This window comes from Balearica regulorum, chromosome 4, assembly GCF_011004875.1.
Source record: "Balearica regulorum gibbericeps isolate bBalReg1 chromosome 4, bBalReg1.pri, whole genome shotgun sequence".
Classification (NCBI taxonomy): Eukaryota; Metazoa; Chordata; class Aves; order Gruiformes; family Gruidae; genus Balearica; species Balearica regulorum.
Genome location: NC_046187.1, coordinates 56,150,925 through 56,173,321, shown reverse-complemented (window position 1 = coordinate 56,173,321; position 22,397 = coordinate 56,150,925). Strand labels below are relative to the sequence as shown.

The window sequence follows — 22,397 nt, the reverse complement described above, 5'->3', positions numbered from 1 at the left end:
TTCAACCCTGGATACGAGGACAGCAGACTTGAGGCTGCTCAGGGAACTAGTCAGTCAGGTCCCCTGGGAAGTCAGGTCCCCTGGAAGCAGGGTCAGGCAACGTGGGAGGACTACAGGGATGCTGCTCGCCTTTGTAGGGAGAAAATTCACGTGGCCAAAGCTCAGTTAGAGTTGAAACTGGCCAGTACTGTGGGCAACAATAAAAAGGGCTTTTTTAAGTAAGTTAATAACAAAAAGAGGACCAGAGAGAATATCGGCTCATTACTTGACGAGAATGGTCACCTTACTAACAGGGACATAGATAAAGCAGAGACATTTAATGCCTTCTTTGCCTCTGTCTTCAACACTGATGACAGGCTCTGGGACCCCAGTTGCCCCGAGTTGGAGGACCGTGACTGCGGTAATGATAAACTCCCAGCTGACCCCGAAATTGTGTGGGACTTGCTGCTCCACCTGGATGCATACAAGTCCATGGGGCCAGATGGGATTCATCCCAGGGTGCTCAGAGAGCTGGCTGATGTCATTGCGAGACCTCTCAATTATTTTTCAATGGTCTTGGGAATCTGGAGAGGCCTCAGTTGACTGGAAGCTGGCAAACGTTGTTCCAATCTTCAAGAAAGGCAAGAAAAACAACCCTGGTAACTACAGGCCTCTCAGTCTCACTTCAGTGCCTGGTAAAATTATGGAGAAAATTATGCTGGGAGTTATCGAAAAACATCTGAAGGACAACGCAGTCATTGGTCACAGCCAACACGGGTTCGTGAGAGGAAGGGCCTAACAAACTTAGTTTCCTTTTATGACAAGGTTACTCATCAAGGAAAGCCAGTTGATGTAATTTTTTTAGATTTCAGTAAAGCTTTCGATACTGTCTCTCACAGTATCCTTCCGGACAAAATGTCCAGCATACAGCTCAACAAAAACATAGCGTGATGGGTGAGCAACTGGCTGATGGGTCAGGCCCAAAGAGTTATGGTAAACGGGGTTACATCAGGCTGGCGGCCACCCACCAGTGGGGTTCCCCAGGGCTCAATTTTAGGGACAGTTCTCTTTAATGTGTTCATAAATGACTTGGATGTAGGTCTAGAAGGTGTCGTGAGCAAGTTTGCAGATGACACCAAATTGGGAGGAGCTGTTGATTCCGTCGAGGGTGGAGAGGCCTTGCAGAGAGACCTGGACAGATTGGAGAACTGGGCAATCACCAACTGCATGAGGTTTAACAAGGACAAGTGCTGGATTCTGCACCTGGGAATGGGCAACCCTGGCTATACATACAGACTGGGCGATGAGACGCTGGAGACCAGCCATGCTGAAAGGGACTTGGGGGTCTTGGTCAACAGCAAGTTGAATATGAGTCAACAGTGTGCCCAGGCTGCCAGGAAGGCCAACCGTATCCTGGCGTGCATCAAGCACAGCATTGCTAGCCGGTCTAGGGAAGTGATTGTCCCACTCTACACTGCACTGGTACAACCTCACCTCAAGTACTGTGTGCAGTTTTGGGCGCCACAGTAGAAAAAGGACATAAAACTATTGGAGAGTGTCCAAAGGAGGGCAACAAAGATGGTGAAGGGTCTAGAGGGGAAGACGTATGAGGAGAGGCTGAAGTCCCTTGGTTTGTTCAGCCTAGAGAAGAGGAGACTGAGGGGAGACCTCATCATGGCCTACAACTTCCTCATGAGGGGGAGTGAAGGGGCAGGCGCTGATCTCCTGCCTCTGGTGACCAGTGATAGAACCCGCGGGAACAGAATGAAGCTGCGACAGGGGAGGTTTAGGTTGGATATCAGGAAAAGGTTCTTCACTGAGAGGGTGGTTGGGCACTGGAACAGGCTGCCCAGGGAAGTGGTCACAGCACCGAGCTTGACCGAGTTCAAGAAGCGTCTGGATAACGCTCTCAGTCATATGCTCTGATTCGGCTGGTCCTGTGTGGAGCCAGGAGTTGGACTTGATGATCCTTATGGGTCCCTTCCAACGCAGGACATTCTATGATTTTAAAGTACCGTCACAAAACTGTGCATATTATTATTATTTAAACCCTTCCTGAGCATTTAATGCCAGCAGAATGGCACTGGAACCAATTCAATTTTCTCTGAAACACTTTGCTCAGATTTCAACATTGTATAAAACACTACAAATGACTAAAGTAAATTATTATGCTGGGGACAGGATATGCATGGACAACTCATTAAAAAGCTTTTTTCAGACATACAAAACCTTTTTACCTGTGCATAGAAAAAAAAAATTTAGTACGAAAGAAAATTTGAGGCAACCTAAACAACACAAACAGCAGTGTGTTTTCAGGAGAACTGCTGCAGCCAACGCACAAAAGTGGGGTTTCTGAGCAAATATTAAAAAATATCAACAAAGCTCAGGAGAAGTTCATGAAAGAAACCTGTTTACAAAACCTAGCTTCTCAGTAGCTGGAGACTGTACATCCTTAGTCCCTATTTTTCACAAGAAAAGCACAGAAAAAGAAAAAAGAAAACCCAACAAAACGGCACACAAAGGAGCATGAAGTCAGGACAAGCAGTGCTAGACAGAGCCAGGGATACACCGAAGACTGCTTTGCTTATTGTCAGTAATCAAGAGAGATCATTGCTCTTTAATTACACTGTTAAAAAGTCTAAACTAGCATGCACCTGTTAAATTCACAGCTTTCAATTTTACATTTTAAACACCTTGCTGTTTCTTATATCTCTAGCACCTGTATTTCAAATACATTTACTAGCACTGGGTTTCAAATAAGCTGCTTTCTATTTAAATTGTGACATGTTTCCTTGAATATAAAACCTCTTGCTATTCTCCTAAGACCACCCACTATTATATTCATTAAATGTATGAAATCATTCAACAAAATGGTCAATGTCATAAATGGATGAAATACTGTCTCACCACCAAAGATGCAATACCACTGCCATACTCCACACAGACCTAATTCTTCCCTTCACAGACTTTACTGTATATACAGACAGAAGATAAAAGTCAGGGACTAAGGCTTAAGGCTGCACCATGTCCTTAACAGTACAACATAAAGATTGCAACAACTGTGAATGTGAAATACAATAGCTGAGGTGGTACAATTATTCATTATTTATGCAAAGTAAACAAAAGCAAAATTATGTATTTTACCAGCACTTTCATTGAGATCTAATCTGCTATCAGAGATTTCATTATGATCTGCATTTCCCCAAGACTGGGCAATTTCAATGCCATTATTGTTGGATGTCCAAAGCACTTACTATATGTTAGGCACCAGGAAGTTGCACATATCATACAGTAACAAAACTAAAAAATAAAGCAAGTTTCCTGGCTTAGAAACCCTGACAGGTTAAGGAAAGGGAAAACTTGGCTTAACAAAAGCATAGAGCAATCACGAAGTGGATATTTTGATATCTCTGTCCTCAGAGGGAGCTCTCGTACAAATTGATTCTGACCAAGTTTTGGCCCTGGCAGATGATGGGAACCCCACTGTTTCCCCAAGCAAACAATTCCACTTCTTTACTGTCTGCAACTGCTCAGCTAGACAACAGGAAAAAACATCCTAGGCTCTTCTGGTAAGAATTTAATGTCCATTACTTGTTCTCTCTAAGTAGGAATGGGAAAGACTTGATTACCTACCTCTACACTACATCATTTTATAGGTCTGAGCTTCAAACCTAGGCATGAGACATTGATATCATAACCTGCAGTACACTGAGAGGACACATTTGAAGGCTAGTGTCTAGATTTAACGTCAAGTGATTCAAAGTCATCAGTCCAATTCTGTGCTCCAGCACCTGACCACCAAAGACCTGTCAAAACTGTAACAACCGTTTATTTCCTCCATTCTAGCATAGACAATATCCCAACATTAATACCCAAGACAAACAAGACAAGTAGCATCTAAGTTGTCTCCAATGCACCATTTTAACATACATCTTCATGACTACTCTGCAGTGAGAATAAACATGCTTTACTACTTCCTAGGATTTAGCCTTGAGGTTAGGGAAAATCCCACAAAGTCAAGTTCTGAATAGAGGACCTTGCCACGCAGTTCCTCATGCCTGATGGCAAAGCCATCATAGTTAGTCCCTGTCCTGCCACAGCTGTAAGCTCTCACTGCAATCAGCCAATGCAAGTATGTGCGGAGCTGGATGCCTGAAGTGATTGAGGCTTTTAAAGAAGTCTTTAAAGGAACAGAAAGAACAGTACAGAAGTGAGAGCTGCTTAAGCTGCTTTGATGCCAAGAAAAGCCATGTGGGATCATGTTGTTCTGATAGCAGAAGGAAGAGTGAACGCAAAAGTTAACCTACCACAGCTTCACCTCAGCAGCCTGAGGGATCAACAGAAAGTGCACAAGGACTGGCAGCAGCCTTCTGGAGTCGGGGTACTACCCCACACAGCTCTCCAGGGAAGCTCACGCCAGCTCATTTCACACAGCCTGCACTGTGGAACCACTGCAGTGTGGTGGCTGCCACCTGCACTAGCATGAGAGACATCTGCTTAGTCAATGGAAGGTGCAGGTGATAAATTTTAGGAGTTGGCTTTGCACTTTTACAGAAGACAACCTTCAGTAAGAGATAACGTAATATAATCCAACAGGATACAATTCAGAGGAAGAAACAACGTGAATAATATTGAACTCAAGCATATAAATAATCTGGAGACTCTAGTTGCAGTTGTAAGCAATTAAAGCTACAGTGCACAGTGACATTTTAGGATAAGCTCAAGTAGTTTGTTAATTTGAAGGTATCTGGTACTAAAAACTTGAGATGGGAGTGAAGAGGAACAGCAGCTAAACTTCTGAACCCTATAATAAATGCAGTTGGAGACCATGAACAAAAAATACAGCTCAAAAAAACAGCACACTCCAGTAGACTTGGTCAAGTCACACTGCAAACTGCTTTTTTTAAAGTCCTAGAAACACCTGTGCAGTTTAAACATAAATCAATATACTTACCATTTGGGTACACACAGAGGAGAGCTGGCATCGATTAGAATATGTCAGCATCCTTTACAAATACTATTTTAAAATTTATAAACTTAGCAGCCTTCAAAAGTAATAAAGCAACAAATAAATTAGACCAATTGCATACATACATGAGCTGCTTGGCCGATAGTGAGCCCCCGGGTACCGCCTGCCCATAGTGCCAGTCAGCACATTACCGCACGCTGTCAGCTACTTTCAAAGTATGGATCGAAACGCTTAACTGAGGAGAAGAAAGAAAAAAAAAGTGAAGATTTAGTACAACAGCTGTATCTTTTTCATTAAAATGCTAATGACCCCTACAAATTTCAGTATAACTACATCTATAAATTATTCATAGTCATGTTGTCAGAGGAGATGAACTGTTGTGCTATACACGCAGCCCAAATTTATTATTGGTGGTTGGCCTCCATTAATAAGCTCACATAAATTTTAAGGCACAAAGAAGTCTCAGGTCATACAGTAGCTTCTTTTGGCCCATGACACAGACAGAACAACAAACACTGCAAGAAAGACTTTGCTTTTGGCTTTAAATACAGTTAGCCAGTAGGTGAGATTTAGTAACAATGTCATCTTAAATTCTGTGAAGCAACCATTAAGCAACAAGTTTATGAACAGTTTGCCTTAGAAGCAAAACTTAGCCATGCTACATAACATTGATCACTTTGAATCTGTCCCTAAAACCCAAAGTATCTTTACAGACATGCAGGCTATTTACTAGTGTATCAGTTTTCTTGAAGTATCAAAAACCCATGCAAACAAGAAATGCATGGCACATCTTATCATCAGTTTGGACTAACAAATCCCAAATCCAAAATCTTAATTGAAATGCTATTGAACCTTTCAAATAACTAGCATAGATTCTTTTAGTCTAAAACCAAGTCCCATTGTTTCTTTGGTGTAAGATTTTGTACTAAAATACAGCTTTCAGCTGATTTTCAACTTTACCTTTTCCTTAGTCTATCTGAATAGCCTTCATGTTCCCAGATGTCTTCCAATACACATTGCATATAAACCATGCAATTTATAAAGATACATTGCCTTTTATTTCATTCTCTCCCTTGCTAGAAGGACCAAAAAAAGCAACAAATTTTGGGAAGCGTTTTTCCTCCTCATTAAGGATTTTTACTGTCTCAGGCTGCAGCTACAAGCACAAGCTTGTTCTATTCCGGAAATAGAGAGAAACATCAGGACACAGATGGAAAAGCACTGCACTGAAACTGAGAGACTTCCACAAATCTTCAGATAGGTCAGTTCCCTGTGAGTAGAAAACCAGCTTACTCCTGAATTAGATAAGCCTTTTATATATATTGGTATCCATGCAATTCTCTGGTACGTTGGTCTGGGAGCCAACACAGCTGAAAACTCCACATAAAGATCTGTTGTTAGCCAGATTAGGCTCCTGAACTGGCTCATGGTGGTTGCACTGGTATTGGTAGTTAGTGAGGGCAAGTGGAAAGAAGGAGACCATGGCAGCCTGTGCTTAAAATTACTTAAAATGCAATCTCATAACATTGCTACAGCCTCTGTGGATTACTTCTGAAAAACAGACACCTGCAAGGCTGCATATCTGATAGTGCAATAAACAGGTGAAGATCTCCATTATTTCCCAAATCATTGCTGACAAAGCATGTCCTGTTCAACTCTCTTCAACGGAGAAAGTTCAGTGAATCAATGAGACTGTACTCTTGCAACAAAACCAAGAATTCTGGCTGTTAAGATGAAAAGTGGTACACAGTACAATTAACATTCAATCCGTAAACCCCCTGCATTTCTTTTGCAGGGCAGGATGGGACAACTCCTCACCATGGGCCAAACAGACCTTTTCAAACTTCTGTAGTGGTCTACTAATTCAACACATTATTATGTTGTGCGAAGAAAAAAGTTGCAGATGGCTGCTTCCCCTTTCCTGATCTACAGGAATACCCCCCCCCCCCCATATTTATTAGTAGAAAAATTAAGTCTCCCCTCACCCCAAACCCCAAACTCATTAACATTTTTATTCCCCTCAAATACCTATGCACCAAGTTCAAAATTCATAGCAGAATATAACAGAGCAGTCCTTAGTTGTGCAAGGATTTTAAAGAAAAATTACTGAGGGGAAACAGAAATTGTAACCAGATGACAGTATTTACAAGTCTTTTCCCTAGCTTGTGAAAAAATTTGATCAGTACGTATGGAGCTGCAAGATTACTCATTTTTCATAAATGCATTCTTGTCTTTCTAGAAGGTATTACACTTCTGTAAATGGTAACACTCAATAAATTATATCAAATGCCTACATTTGAGACATGCTATTCCTTCCCTACCTAGCAGCACAGTATTGGAGGGAGCCTTCTGCATCATACCATAATAAAAAAAACAACTAACAAATATAAATTAAAATCCCAAACCCCACAGAAGCAAGTGCCACACAGTAAGTGAAGTTGCCCTGCAAAACAACAGTGACACTGGATTGTACGTACCAGCAGGGACATACCCAGATCAAGACGAAGGAAGATGCTGCTTGGGTTTAAGTTCCCCCCTGCCCCCGCCAAAAACCATCTTTGAATTATGATCAGAATATCCAAAGTGACCTGCCTTTTACACACACCCACTCACCCAGGTGAATCTCGAGGGACTCCTGAGCTTCAGCAAGCTCAGGAAACTCCCAAAGAAATTTAAGTGACCTTGCTGGTATCCAAAGGTCACAGTTAATGCATCTGAAAACTAGCACTTATTTTCCATATAGATCCATGAGAACAGTAAACAAAATGGAAGGACATCTCAAATATTCCTTTTGAAAGATCCAAGTACAATGTATGCACAAGTTTGGGTTTTGTTTTATTTTTAAATGTACACAACAGGTATCCACAACTGCACATAAATCTGAGTTAAACCTGAATGTACCTAATGTGTCAGATCAGGTCTTCTTAGTATTAGTTTTTAACCTGCTCACTCACATTTGTTTTCTAATGAATGTATATTGTAACAGCTTTCTGGGTTTTTTCATTATTATTCTACTGCAAAATTGCTTTTAAAATGTTTTATAGTAATTTCTATGTATTTATAGTTAAATTAAAAACTAAGTATACACAAATGTACAAATAGCCTTACAGTTTCTCTTCAAGAAATGTTTTGATTGGGGTCTACCTGAAGATTTTTCTATTTCTTCCTTTCTTGATGATCTTCCCTGATTCGTTTCAGCTGACCAGCCCCACGCTGCAAGCAATTACAGGCAACCATGGAAACAAAACCTGGGCTCTATCACTGCCTACCTGCCACCCAGGGGAGCACCTGAAAGCACTATCCGCTTCACCTCATGCCAAATCTTTTCTAGGAGCTGTGGTGACAGAGGTACCAGCTACTCATCATCACACATAATAAGAGCATAAATCATCTTGCAGAGAGGCCTGCCATGACTTTCAGCTGAGGCTGTCATCTTCCTAAGCCATTTTCTTTACGAGCCTCTTTGGTTGTGGCTCTTTTACATTTCTTAGTTTTTATAACAGCTATGTAAGAGCTTCATTTTACTTGTATTAATCTTTTGATACTACTGGGGAAACAAACAAACAACAAACCCTAAATTCTGGTGCCCCCACCCTTTTTTTTTTTTTTTTTTTAAATGAGTCAAATCAAGAGTTACATCCCTACAGCAGGCACACAGCATCAAGTTTGCTTGAAATACTTCCATTATCTTTTATTTGAGGACAAACAACTCATAATCCAATCTCCATACTTCTAATGGTTATTAAACATTTTTTGGGTTTCACTCAAATTTGTTCACACATGCTGCTGCTTATGAGGGTATTAGATGGCCAGCTGGCTCCTTGACCTTCCCTGGTTCTCTCCAAGCAACATTTGCTATAAAAACATGTGTGTTCAAACACAAATATAAGTACATTCATACTGGCTGCTATAATCTCATGCAATAGATTGCCAGCAGACCTACTCTCACATGCTCAAGAAAAAGGATATAAAAAAAGAAAAAAAAAAAAGAGATGACTGCAAATTACCTACAGAAGTCATCCAAGTGTGACTGACTACATCATTCAACTCTTGCAAGGAACAGCTACACACAGCAGGGAAAGAAAAAAAGGTTATTGCATGACATTTCTCAAGGGATACCTACTCAAGAAATTACATTCCAGTAAGCTCTGGGTGATATTCTGGCAAACAACACAATACCACTTTTAAAGTCTTACTTTGAATACCAGGAAATAGCCTTGCGAAGGAATGGGTAAGAGGAATGCCTTGCATTGTTTTAAAAATACACAGCAGCCACAGGTCCTATACAAAATAGGACCTATACACTATAGCAAAGGATTCAGACACCAAAGGAGGCTGCTGTTAAAAAACAAAAATAAAAAAAAAAATCAGCCTGTAAGGCTGGTGGATGGCTCATTTTGAGATAAGAAAGCATATTTGTATATACACATAAAATTTGTGTACATATGTGCATATATAATGCAAATATGCTTCCCACAGTCAACTGCTTCTCACTTTGCCTGCATTCAAAGCAGCCACTTAGAGCATCACCTGTAGAACAACATTAGCAAAACAATTTAAACAAGTAAGCAAAGTGCACAGCCAGGCCATTAGGAATTTGTGCTGCTGATTTCTGGAGGCACATACGGAGACAGCACATTCTTTTTCTGTGCTGGAACAGCTATTGGATGCAGATCTCTCAAGCCAAACTGCCTATTGGAGAAAGCGTAATGCTGCCTACTAGCCAAATATCTTCTATCATTGTGAATGTGACCTTTTCTGAGGTCATTAATGATTCATATCCATTATCTAATAACTACCACCTTTTTATAAAAAGGTATTGTCATTTCAGGTTTTTGTGGGGTTTTTTTTTCTGAAGTCTTCTGTTACCCAAGCAACCTATCTGCCTTTCCAGTTTTGTCGGGGAGCACTCACGTCCGGGAGGTTACACTTTTCCACCGCCTGCCTTTGCTGAGAGGCAGGAAGCCTCCCTGCTTACCAAAGGACTTGCTCCCTGTCATCCCTGCTCATTGGCACAGGATAAAAGCCTTCCGGGAACCAGAAAGACAACCACAACCCCATGGGCCAAGGGGATGTCCTGCCTGCGCTCCAGGTCTGCTGCATTTGCTACGGGTTACCACATTTGGTCCTGTCTGGGATGCTGTGTAATCCAAGTACCAGACATGCTCAGAGACCTGGAAAGTCCAGTCCTGCCCAAAAAGCCTGGCGACACCACCATTTCTCCTTCCAACAAATTCACACTACTCAAATTCTCATTTCTTGCAATCATTCTCACTTGCAATTATCTGTCCTGTATACTTTTTGGCTGCTTTTGTGCTTCTAACTTCCACCCTAACAAGTTCCTAATTGGATGCTTTCCCTCTTCTCCATCTTTGAGAACTCCTTCATGAGGGCTTTTCTTATTCTTGGTTGTCTTTTTCAGGTACTGCATCACCTGCCCACTTAGTTGAGGTTCCCATATGCTATGTGGGGATGGATGGATGTTATTTCACACTCTGCTCTTGGGGATATCATCAGTGTTAGTCACTTGGACAAAATTCCTATAGTGTCCCTCATTCATATTTGAGGCTTTGTCAAAGAGTCCCTAAATCATCAAAAACAGGTTTTTCTGAAATTTAGTGTTTCACTATTTCTGCAGCCAGATCATGTAGAGCAAGCTGAATTCAAGTCATTCATGGTCCCGACTCTAGGCCCCTGTACAGACAATACATACTTCCTCAGTAAAACACACTTGCTTTTTATATTTATTTATTCTACGTTATCTTAATGCAGACTTTGTTCAACCAAACAGTAAAAGAAATCATCACATCATTTTACGTGCAACTACACAGTCCATATGTATTTTAACACAAAGAAAAACACTGTCTATAATATTGGCAGTTTGTTATAAATCAAGATAACTTCATCCACTCCAGTGTAGCTATCTGAACTGATATCAGCTAATGATCCCAATTTTACTTGCTCTTTGGGGAAGGATTCATTAAGTTAGAAGTAAAGTTCCAAATGCAAAAAAAAAAAAAAAAAAAAGGTTCAAAGTTAAGGCTGACAAGACCACTATTGCCATGCTTTGAGCCTCTGGGGTTGCAGCGAGGTCAGGCTGCGTGCCAGAAGGAAGCCTGGCAAGCCGCGGAGCTGTGCTACAGTGCAAAAGCATTATACGATCAAAGCAATCAGCACCAGGCAATGCAGATCTTCCCGTAAAGCTTAAAACACAAGGGCGATATTTAGGGTTGTAGTGATGCATTCTGAATCTCATTTACACCAACATCAGTGAAAAGCACTTTTCAAAGCTGACTGTCAGGTAACAGCAGTAATTCTGAATGAGAAGGTGTTTTCTTCCAAAGTTAGAGACGCCACTGTGCTTTTGTCTTCCCTGGGAAGCTTTTCAAGCACAGCTAGGTTTTCTGTTACAGCATTTTATCACCACTCCACTTTTTTCATCCCCTGTATCTTGTAGGAATGAACACAATGTTGCCTGCTGTCCTTCCAAGAATGGATGCAAAACTTGGAAGCTGAGACAGAACCAGAAACTCCAGAAAAATGTCATAATTTCTATGTTTTCCAGCTCTCAATTAACTAATAGGATGAGGTATAGCTTCTGTCTCCAAACTGATATATCTGCTAAACCAAAAACCTTTGTCAACTGCTCAGATAGAAAAACAAAAACAAAATCACCACCTTCTTCATCTTGCTGGTATCCTCCATTAAATACTGAAACGTAATTTAAGAGAATTACTTCATTTTATTACTCAAGACAAAAATTCCCAGTTTACCCATCTTCTCCATTTGCATCTAAATGATTTAATCTGCACTCTCTGTGTTTTACCCTTCCACAGGAGCAGCGAGCACAGCAGAACCCACCTACTGCCAGAAGACCAGGATTTCAAGCCAAGGCTGTTTCTAACTCCCATAGTTACTAGACAGCCCTCAAAAGACAAGCTGAGCATAAGATAAAACTAAGCTCAGCTCCTTTCCAGGGTGTGAGGACAGAAGAGAATTGCAAAGCAATAAAAAAAAAAAATCTGCGCTGATACTTTTTTAAACATTTCCTTCTGGAACAGTTGTTCCACCACCAGCAAATATCTTCTGTGATTTTCCTTATTGCTGTCCCAAGCAGCCTCCACTCTTTCTATCTTGAAAGCAAAATACCAAAACAAAATCACAACAATTCTGTTCCTATCTTATTCCTCATTCCTCCTGTCACCAGAGTTTCCTATTTTTATTTAACCCAAGTGCATTATATCCCCAGTCTGCAATACAACAGTCACAGCATTAGCTGTTGCTGCTCCTTGGGACCTGCAGGTAGCAGATGCAGTAACAAACATAGTGCAGGTTGTGTTTTGAAACTTCAAGGTAGAGATTCTTCTAAAAAAGTTTACTCTATCTTTTTTTTATATATATATATACACACACACTTACTATATATTTATATATATAAATATATAAAGCTTTATATATATTTATATTTCTGTGTAACTGCTTCCTGACCATTGGACAACCAGCTAAAACAGAATTTACAATTCACAGCAGAGGAACAATGCTGAAGCAAACTGTTACTTTAACAAAGCATTATTTTACCCGTGGCAATGGAAGGCTTCAACACACTAACACATGCTTCCTCCACGCTGGATTTTGATCTCAGACACAGTATACAAATGTCAGCAGCCCAGACAAGCCCAAGTATCTTCAAGTATTTTTCAGAGACTGTGAAAGCAGGAAGACTGAGGGAATGGACAATTATCAAAGCTATTGTACAGGAGCTTTGATGCACTGAGGGAAGCAAAAATGTTTGGAGTTAACAAGAGGGAACACAAAGTTAGATCCAAATAAATGGTTCAGTGGAAGCAAACTGGGAACTTCTCCTTTTGACACAGTAAGAGCAGAAGGGAAAAAGCAAATTAACCAAAAGAGTGGAAAATATCAGATGATAAAAGGAAATTTCAATTCATATTATCATTAAGGATCTTGTCACAAAAGGTGTTAGTGAAATCTGCTGGGGACACAAAAATTGGACGTTTGGCTGCAAGGAGAAAGATGGAATCACAAAAAGGAAAATTGGATGCTGAGAAGGAACATAATAGAAATGTAATGAAGTGAAGTAACACAGAGCACAAGGTCATTCATTCAGGGAATCACTAAGAAATTCTACTGTCAGTGTTGGGCTGTGATGCAAATGTTTGGATGTGATGGAAGAAGGAGACTCAGCTGCATTAGCAGGGTACTGACCTGCCCTGAGCTTCCAGTCTGATGCATGCACACGGGAAGGCAAATCCGTCCTCTGGTTACAGCCTTTCCTGCAGAGCTAGGAAAACACTTACACCATCGTGCGAGGTAATGCCCAGACCTCATCTGAAACAGCCTGGTAGCATCTGGTCCCTCACACACCAGGGATTAATGGAAAACACAGGAAATTGGAGGATAATCAAGGTACCAGATTTCTGTCTTGCACAAGGCTATTAAGGCTTTGGATTACAGCAAAACGAAGGCTGAGAGAAGCAACAACATAAAGTTTCTTGTTGGCACAAGAAACGAGTGCAGGTAAAGCAGTCATTACTAAATTTAGGCTGGAAATTAGAACATACCTAACATCACTAAAAGGTGGTCCAAGAATGGCCTTCCAAGAGGGTATAAAATCATCTAACAAAATCATCTTAAGAGTTAAGAAATGTGTAATATGATGGGGGTAAGCATCTGAATGGGAGATACTCTTCTCAGATGTGATTTTTTTAATTAAAAAAAAGAACATCGACAAATTTTGTGTGGAATTCACTGAGAGGTTAACGAGAATCTAAACAACCACCTCGAACAAAGATGCAGCAGGGTTATAAAACTGTATGGTTCATGAATAATAAGAATATTCAGAGTACAAAGTGTTTTGTGGTTTTTAAAAAAAAAGAACAACAAAACCCCAACAACACATCACCTCAAAAACCCTAAGATTTAGGGTATCAAATTTCAAAGGCTAAGATGGCTTTCATCTAACAGGACTGGAAGAAACTTTGTGAACAGATTTTTTTCACTCTGCCTTCTGCACAATTTCTTGGCCTTCTTATTTCTCTGAAGCAGTCAAAACCAGGAATGACTGAAAGCAGATGAACTGTTTCTGGGGTATGATTCAGGATTTTAATTTCTACTACTTTTTTTTTTTCCCCCTTAAACCCCACCTTTTTCTAGGTGCAGTTGCCAAGCACATGTCTGAATGTCTCAATTTGCCATAAACTGGACAACAACTACAGCTCTAGCAATGCAAGCAGCGCATTTCTTTTGCTGCTGAACTGAAGGAAAGGCAAGTCTTATTTGTAGGAAGCAACTCATTTACATTTTTGACAAGAAAACAATTCAGCCCTCTGGGTTTTTTGTTTTGTTTTTTAACCCACAGGGATATGAAGGAAAAATAAATTGAAAGTCATGAGGAACTCATACGGACAACAATGCTGTAGTATCCAAACAAAGCACACAAAATAAACCTCTCCTTTGTTTCCAGTCTTGGCAGGTTTTATGGCAGAGCCATTCAATATGGAGAACTCTCACGCAACACCTCTATTGACTAAACAGTTGTTCATCAGCCATACAAAACCCCTCAGCATTTTAGTAAGTACAGAAACGTTGGAAAGAGTAATTTCTGCAGCATCACAGGAAAAAAAATAATACTTTAACATCAGTTAATGAAATAAGGAAATAAAAAGCCAGGGTTTTTTTACGTCTTTCTAGAAGGAAGCTACAGAAGCTATCTCCATAGCTCTATAGCAAAACCCCATGATTAATGTATTGGTACAGTAGAATACTGAAATACTTCTGAAAAAGTTAACAAAGTAGCAATTATATTGAAAATTATATTGGAGGTTTTGTCAAAGTAGCCTCACCTTCCCTCAAAAATAATGACTACAAGAGACAGTCAAATCATATAATGTAGGATTTGTAGTTTTATTTAACTAAAAGAGTATTTGAAACCCATGCCTAGCATACTGAGATAAAACTTTGGTCAGCCTTTTAAGATGCTGCATAACACACAGACATGACCCACCCTGCATCTGAATCCAGTTTTATATTAGTGTCAGTCACCAAAAACACTTGCATAAACAAAAGAGTAGTTGTGAGACAGGCTCTTGTTGGGGCTCTTTGACTCTTTCCTCAAAGCTAACGAGGACATGCATTTAGAATCATAGAAGTATATTCCTGGGTACCTCCTTCCCTCTCCATTCACAACCCATATTGTATTGACAACTGCTGCAATACAGGGTAAGTTGCTCCTAAGCTGACATGCCACGTGCCATGTTTTTCTGTGACAATGCAGTGGAAAGGATTCTTAGCATCCAAAAAGAAAAATTTATTAACTGAGTCACAAGTCAAGATATGGTTCATTATCTGCAGTTATCACATAGGAGTTCCACCTTCCGTGATGGAAGAACTTATTCTTCAGAAAAACCAATTTTTTTCATAATTAAACATCTGTCAGAATAACAATAATAGAGTTTCATGTTGTCGTTGATGCTTCCTAATCCTGAGCCATGAATAATCACATTAAATATTGCAATACTCCATTAAAAAAGCAATTTTATTTAACGTTTTCTAAAATAATTTCTACCTCATGGTACCATTTTCCATTTTTTGACAAATAAGATGAGTCTCGGGACAATAGCCTACTGGCTCAAGACAAACAACCAGCTAAGATTCAATTATTTCTTTTCAGGTCTCTCCACAACACCCTCCCCCAAGCAAGAGCTGTGTCCTTGGTTTGCAAGGACAATTGTTATCAACATAGCAAGAAATTTATTTCTTTTTGGAAGTATGGTATACCAAGGCAGTAAAATAGGCTGAACCATGTCCTACACTACCCAGTACTACATCTGCTACTGCTGTTAACAGTGGCAAAAGGCAATGATGAATGATGACAACACTGGGAGGAGAAGCACAGGCTACTCCATTCACCTGCTGCAATTTGAGAAGTTCCCCCAGGGTTTCCTTCACAACCTATTAATATTATTAAGCAAATCAGGCACCAGAGAATTAGCATCTTTCACAAACAAGCAGCTAGTCTTTCCAGTCCTAAGTGATGATAACATAGCTGGAATTTTCTGATAGCCTCTGCTGAGCCACAGAGAGGACTTGGAGCACACTACTGAGGAGCTACTATGGAGCTATTGCAACCATATTTGCCAAGCAACAAGTACTACAGATGATATCATATGATTTCAAGCACCAAAACAGGCTGAATTCAGGTCAATTAGAATGGGACCCCTTAAAGTTATCTCCTACAGGCTCCCTACGAAGTATCACAGACTGCGTGTCTTTTGGGACATGCTTGGACCTGAAGTTCAGGTTCAACCAACCTCATTGCTTTGTAGCCAACAGTTTTAGTTAAAACAGGTTTAACTAAAGAGGGGTCACCAATACAAGGTGAGAGCAACCACGGATTTTCTACTAGCCTATGAAACAAATTGTTGATTCTGGTTCAGCCCCTAACAGAGACATACACAGTACAGAAATTACTGTCTCAGCAGAAATACTGGAACAGTCATGAGAACTGAACTCTCTTGTTATTAGCAGCAGAGATCCCACTGGGGCACGGAGGAAGATGCTGATGTGGCCTGAAGGACAACCTGAGCTATTGCTGCGTTCATGCAGTTTGTTCTTGGCATGGACTTCCACCTTTAAAATGTATTCTGTAGATGTTAAACGTGTTAATCCAATGAAATCTGAAAAAGAATTAGTCTACGCTACAGCATCTATGATCTCAGAGACGATGTGGTGAGCACCAGCTCCACTGTGAGCATGACACCCAAGCCTTGTCTGCAAGGCTTGCTAAAGACTCTGAAAAGCAGCGATAGCTGCTCAGGTAGTTGAACTCCCACCAACTCCACTACCTCCAAAACCCACAGTTATCACAAAATGAGTAAGTTTTCCTTTTAATTTGAAAAGCTAGGATCTGGCAAGCTGTATCCTCCCTGAGCAGCTAGGGTGAGGAGTTTCACCTGCATTGAACAATGACTGAAGCACTATTCCCCTCAGCTTGGCATCAAAACAGTCTGCCAGGAGAATGGTGATTAAAGATTAGCAGGGATGGTCTCACAAAGCTGCCTGCAAGACACCTAGCTAATGCCATGCCAATGGCTGCATCATGCCCTGGCAGAATGCTTCCTGACAGTAAAACAGAGACCAGCCAAGCACCATGCAGCGAACAATTCACCTAAAGATGCTCTGATGGACAGGCCTTTGGGGAGCTGGACATGGCTGCAAAGAGGATTAAGATCAATTAGGGTGACTGGTCCAAACAAGGTGAAGGTCCTCAACGCAACAGCTTCTTCCCCAGGGAAGAGAGTGGAATCTTATTTAAGGGAAATTATGAGACTTCCTTACTGATATATAAAATGACTCAGGACAGCAAGAGGACTTACAGGCTCTTCCAGTGAAAGGGAGAGGATCAAAACGGAAGAAAAAAGACGACGACAAAAAAAAGACATGAGAATGACCTAGTATATGATGCAAATTAACAATTTGCATGGCAACTTATGTTTTAAAGGAATACTGCTTGGTTCCCATGCAAGAATTGAGGCTCTGTCAAGTAGGCATAGAGACTAAAGAAAAACAGCTTGGAAAGAAAAGCTGCATCATCAGACCAGCCTCCTGTGTATTACAGGCCACTAAGTCTGTTTGATTAACATACACAAAAAGCATGAAGACCAAGACTAACCCTGAACCCCTACATAAGTCCTTAACAGCTGTCTTACTGCACTGGCTAAAACGTTCGTATCTCACAAAACTGCATACCAACATGAGATTAGCCCTGGCTGGAGTCCCATCATTCTCTTTGTGCAAAGATTGCTTTAATAAGAAATATCTCATGTCACTGGAGTCTAGCTTTATCTAGGTGGAAATAAAAACAAACCAACCAACCAACCATAAAACCTCTGAAATTCTTCAGGATGAGATGTCCTTTGTAAGTAAGCAATTGTCTAGGAAAAGTAACATGCAACAGGAAAGATCATTTTCTAAATCAATGTCTCTGCTAGGTACTAGCATTTATCTCCTCTCTATATTTTAACTAACCAGCTAAAGAGGAAACTTACAGGATAAGAGTTTGCAGCTGTGCAAACACAAGTAAAGCAAGAACTTGAGGCATGCATAAGATTTGTTCAGTGGCTACAAGGCTGGAGTACATCTGAAAGCTCTACCAGCTCACCTCCATCAGTTAGGACTGTACAAAGTAACACCCTTGTAAGGATCAGATCAGCAAAAGCCCAGAAGAGTGCTGCTGCATTTCAGGAAGCTGGAACAGCAATCCTGATGGAAAAACTTCCTGCCTCTGGCAGCAAACAGTGCAGTTTCTCCACAAGGCTCTGCCAGTACAACTGCTTGCATGGTGTAGGCAAACCTACAGACATGCTTAGCCCAAGTTTTCCAGCTAACGGCACTTACTCTGTGGGCAGACAGTGCCAGACCTCTCACATATCTTACATCTGAAGATGAGAAGCCCCGAGGCTTGCCACATACTGGGAAGTATGTCTCCAGCGTGTAAGGTCCCATGAGAAGAAAGGGAAAGCCACAGCCCCAGAGGCTGCTGGGGAGCATGCCGCCAGATAATCCCTCCACACTGATGGCCTCAGCTGGTGCCACAAAGCAGCTGCTGCTACAGGCCTCCCTCCTACTCTGAGACCCACACAAAACCACTTGAACCTCCTGATCGCAGGAGACTGTGCTTCTGCTGCACAGAACACTGAAATCCAACACGAGTGTCCGTGTTAACAGACAGTACTACTGACACCACAGAGCACTACTGTGAAACACCTTTGTGGCATACAGCCTTTTCTCACAGGAGGTGGCAGAGGAAGTTGTAGTGTTTTGTCACACAAATACAGCTAATCTGCAAGAATGGATAAACCAAGAACTGCTCTTCCTGGAGTAACTAGAAGAGCTGGAGCATCTTTGTTAACAAACATCATGATAAACAATGTAAATACAGCATAGATATACAGGAACCTCCAGTCTCTGTGCTGGAAGAAATCTGAGACTTCAGTGTTTGAAATGTGGAACAAGAAAAGTGCAGAAGGAGCCCCCCCACACCCAAAAGGATCCCTGGACAGAGCAGGTTACTTACTCTTCCCAGCTTGTTGGTGGAAAGCCTGTGCCAGAGCACCAAATCCTGTGGTCCTGGGCCCCAGCACCCCCTCAGGTGGCTGCAGAAATCAGGCAAGCTGCAAAAAAAAGACAAGTCACAAGTCAAGGATGGATTAATGAAAACTACTGAGCTCGCACAGGTGCAGGTTACCAGAAGAAACCCACAAGGTTGCCTTCTGCAGCAGCGGGAGCCTGGGAATCAGGCGAGCACAAGTGACCGAGTAACCCAAAAAGCCACCTTCAGTTTAAATCCTTAAAACCCATCTGCATTCAACAATGCACACACAGGAAAAGTAAAAGCAGAACAGAGGATCCGTATATTATGGTGCAGGGATCTTCCCAAACCAGGCAGGTGTTGCAAGCTGCTGTCAGACTATGACAGTGCAGGCATGTAGGAGACATACTGCAAAGCATGCCTTAAATTCTCTCTCTCTCTGCACTGCATTACAGACCTGTGGTTTTCCCCATGCACAAACACTGAATATCACTAAGAAAATTAATTTAGATGATAGAGATACGCCTCAAGTTAGAAAAAAGCAACAAGTCCTCGCTAAACAGTATGTTGATAACCTATTTTAGAAAACAAAGTGAAAAACATCTTTTCTATCATGCTCGTGTTTAGTAGACATCAAGTATATAATTTATTTTTGCAAAGTCTGTATATTGTATCACAGCCACTCCCCAAACGTTCTACTCTCTGGTAAATGATTACATTAATGCTCTGGGGTTTAGTACTGAAAAATATATTGGGATTTTTGCGACACAGTGATTGAAGCGACTCAACCAATTCCTTATCCACCCAGTGGTCCATCTGCCAAATCCACGTCTGTCCAATTTAGAGACAAGAATGAGGTGTGAGACAGTGTCAAATTGTATAAGTCCAGGTAGATGATGTCAGTTGCTCTTCCCTTGTCCACCAATGCTGTAACCCCATCACAGAAGGCCACCAAATTTGTGAGGCACAATTTGCCCTTAGTGAAGCCATGTCATCATCACCTTCTAATTTTCCATGTGCCAGAGGTGAGACTGACCAACCTGCAGTTCCCTGGGTCTTTTTTTTATTCCCCCGTTTTAAAAATGGGGGTTATGTTTCCCTTTTTGCAGGCAGTAGGAACTTCACCAGACTGCCACGACTTCTCAAATATGATGGATAGCAACTTGGCAACTTCATCCGCCAGTTCCCTGAAGACCCGTGGATCCAACTCATCAGGTCCCATGGACTTGTGCACCTTTGGATTCCTTAGATGGTCTCGAACCTGATCTGCTCCTACAGTGGGCGGTTCTGCATTCTCCCAGTCCCTGCCTTTGCCTTCTGCAACTTGGGCAGTGTGGCTCGAGCACCTGCTGGTGAAGAACTGAGGCAAGAAAAAAAAAAAAATCATTGAGTACCTCAGCCTTCTCCATATCCCAGGTAGCCATGTCTCCCCTATCATTCCAGAAAGGGCCCACATTTTCCCTAGTCTACCTTTTATCACCAACATATCTACAGAAGCTGTTCTTGTTGCCCTTGACGACCCTGGCCAGATTTAATCCTATCAGGGCTTTAGCTTTCTTAACCTGATCCCTGGCTGCTTGGACAATTTCTCTACCTGCCCTTGCTTCCACCCTCTGTAGGCTTGCTTTTTGCATTTGAGTTTGTCCAGGAGCTCCTTGTTCATCCATGCAGGCCTTCTGGTGTCTTTGCCCAACTTCCTCTTTGTTGGGATGCCAATTCCTCTTTGTTGATCTGTCAGTCAAACTATGTTCTTGGATTCAAGGTATTTTTCAACTTTATATTTGTTCGTTCATCTGAAGAAAATAAATATACAAGACCAAAGATACAAATCTCATCTGCTGTAGAGCTTAATTTTTTTTCTCTTTGTTAAAGCTAACACCAGGCTAAATCAAGCCAAATTATGTTCCATTTTAAAGAGAGATTTATTTTTTCCTGTCCTTGTTCTAGCAGAAGTCCAAGAACTATAAATCCTAGAAAGTACCGAGACAAAACAGATCATTTAAGACACCTAAAAATGTTCTCGTTAAAAATCAGGTTTCCAAATGACAAATATGAAAATAGACCTTTTTATAAGACAGATGAAAAATAATTTTAAAATCTACAGCTTTTTGAAGAAAGCAAGAAAATATACTCATTTTCATGTCAATAATGAAATAGCATTTTTTAAAAAAACTCTTTGAGAGGGCAGGAAGAAAACAGAACAATGCTCATTCAACTAATATTCTAACCCATTTAGCAGGCACATTTGTGGACTTTTGTATCAGACGATCAGACTTCAGTATTCAAGAGAGAAAAAAGAGGGAGAGAAGGAAAACACATGTTGTGTTAACACCTTCATACCAGTAAAGCCAAGAAACTAGCAATTTCCTTCTGTTTGAGATTCACAGGTTTTATATAAACAAAACTTTCTGGGTTAAGTGTTGAGACCCCAAACTTCTCCACAGACTGGGTATACAAGCTAACTTTTTTCCAAATATTTTTAAAGGGTTTCTTCCCAAGAAACAGAAGCATCCGTCTGTGCTGGCACAGCCATTTTTATAATTAAGCCTCTTCATCCTATACACGAAACCTAATTTGTTCTAAATCAAGCCTAAAATAATGGCAACAGAAACAGTAGTTAATTCAATTTAAAAAAAAAAAAAAAAAGGCAACAGCTCAAAAGCATTTTACACCTGAAACAAGCTAATGTTTTGATCCAAACTAAGACCAGGTCAGCCACCAGTCCAGAGATCAGAGGAAGGCCTGAAATACAAAATACAGGTCTTGAAGGTAAAAATGACCAAGCTCTCCAACAAAACAGCAGATAGGCAATTGCAAAACAAAAGTTTCAACAAGAGATATCTGACCTCAGACCCAAAGGGATATTAACACTGGTGACATAAATCCCTGAAACTGCGCTGTCACACACTCAACGTTTTCTATTTCCCAATTGAGAATCTCTCTCCCAACCCTGAGCGTCCCTCCCTTTCTCAGCGTCCTGCTGAACACATCCACCTCTCCACCCGCAGTTTTACCACGTTGCCTGCCTTGAAAATTGGCAGACTTGAAAATGACTCGGGGATGAAGAGAGAAATTTTTTTTCTTCCTGTTTATAAATCTTAATATTTCAAAGAAAAGCTCAGCCAGCCAACAGTGCAGCAAGCTCAGCCTCCCAGACCTATGCAAGCTAGAGTAATTTATTTAGGACTTTATTAAAAGCAGTAAATTGGAAGGCAGATAGCACGCAGGCACTGATATCCTTCTTAGAAAATGAATTAGCAAATGTTTAACGCCCACAGATGACAAAGTAGGAACATACTGTTACAGTTAATGAAATAAACAACTGGCTGGTTGAGGTAA

General features: G+C 41.0%; 1 protein-coding gene across 17 annotated transcripts in view; it reads right to left on the bottom strand.

Moving 5' to 3' along the window:
* Window positions 1-22,397, bottom strand: part of APBB2 (amyloid beta precursor protein binding family B member 2) — a 193,218-nt gene that overhangs the window by 113,285 nt on the left and 57,536 nt on the right. For 16 of the 17 annotated variants that reach the window (XM_075752251.1, XM_075752252.1, XM_075752257.1 and 13 more), the window contains exons 3-4: window positions 19,044-19,140; window positions 5,074-5,183 (exon numbers count right to left, since the gene is read on the bottom strand). In XM_075752251.1, coding sequence (XP_075608366.1) covers window positions 5,074-5,119 — 46 coding nt within the window. In that variant the 5' untranslated portion in view covers window positions 5,120-5,183; window positions 19,044-19,140. Of the gene's footprint in view, window positions 1-5,073; window positions 5,184-8,955; window positions 8,974-19,043; window positions 19,141-22,397 lie in introns of those variants that run through there. The other variant, XM_075752253.1, reaches the window with a different exon arrangement.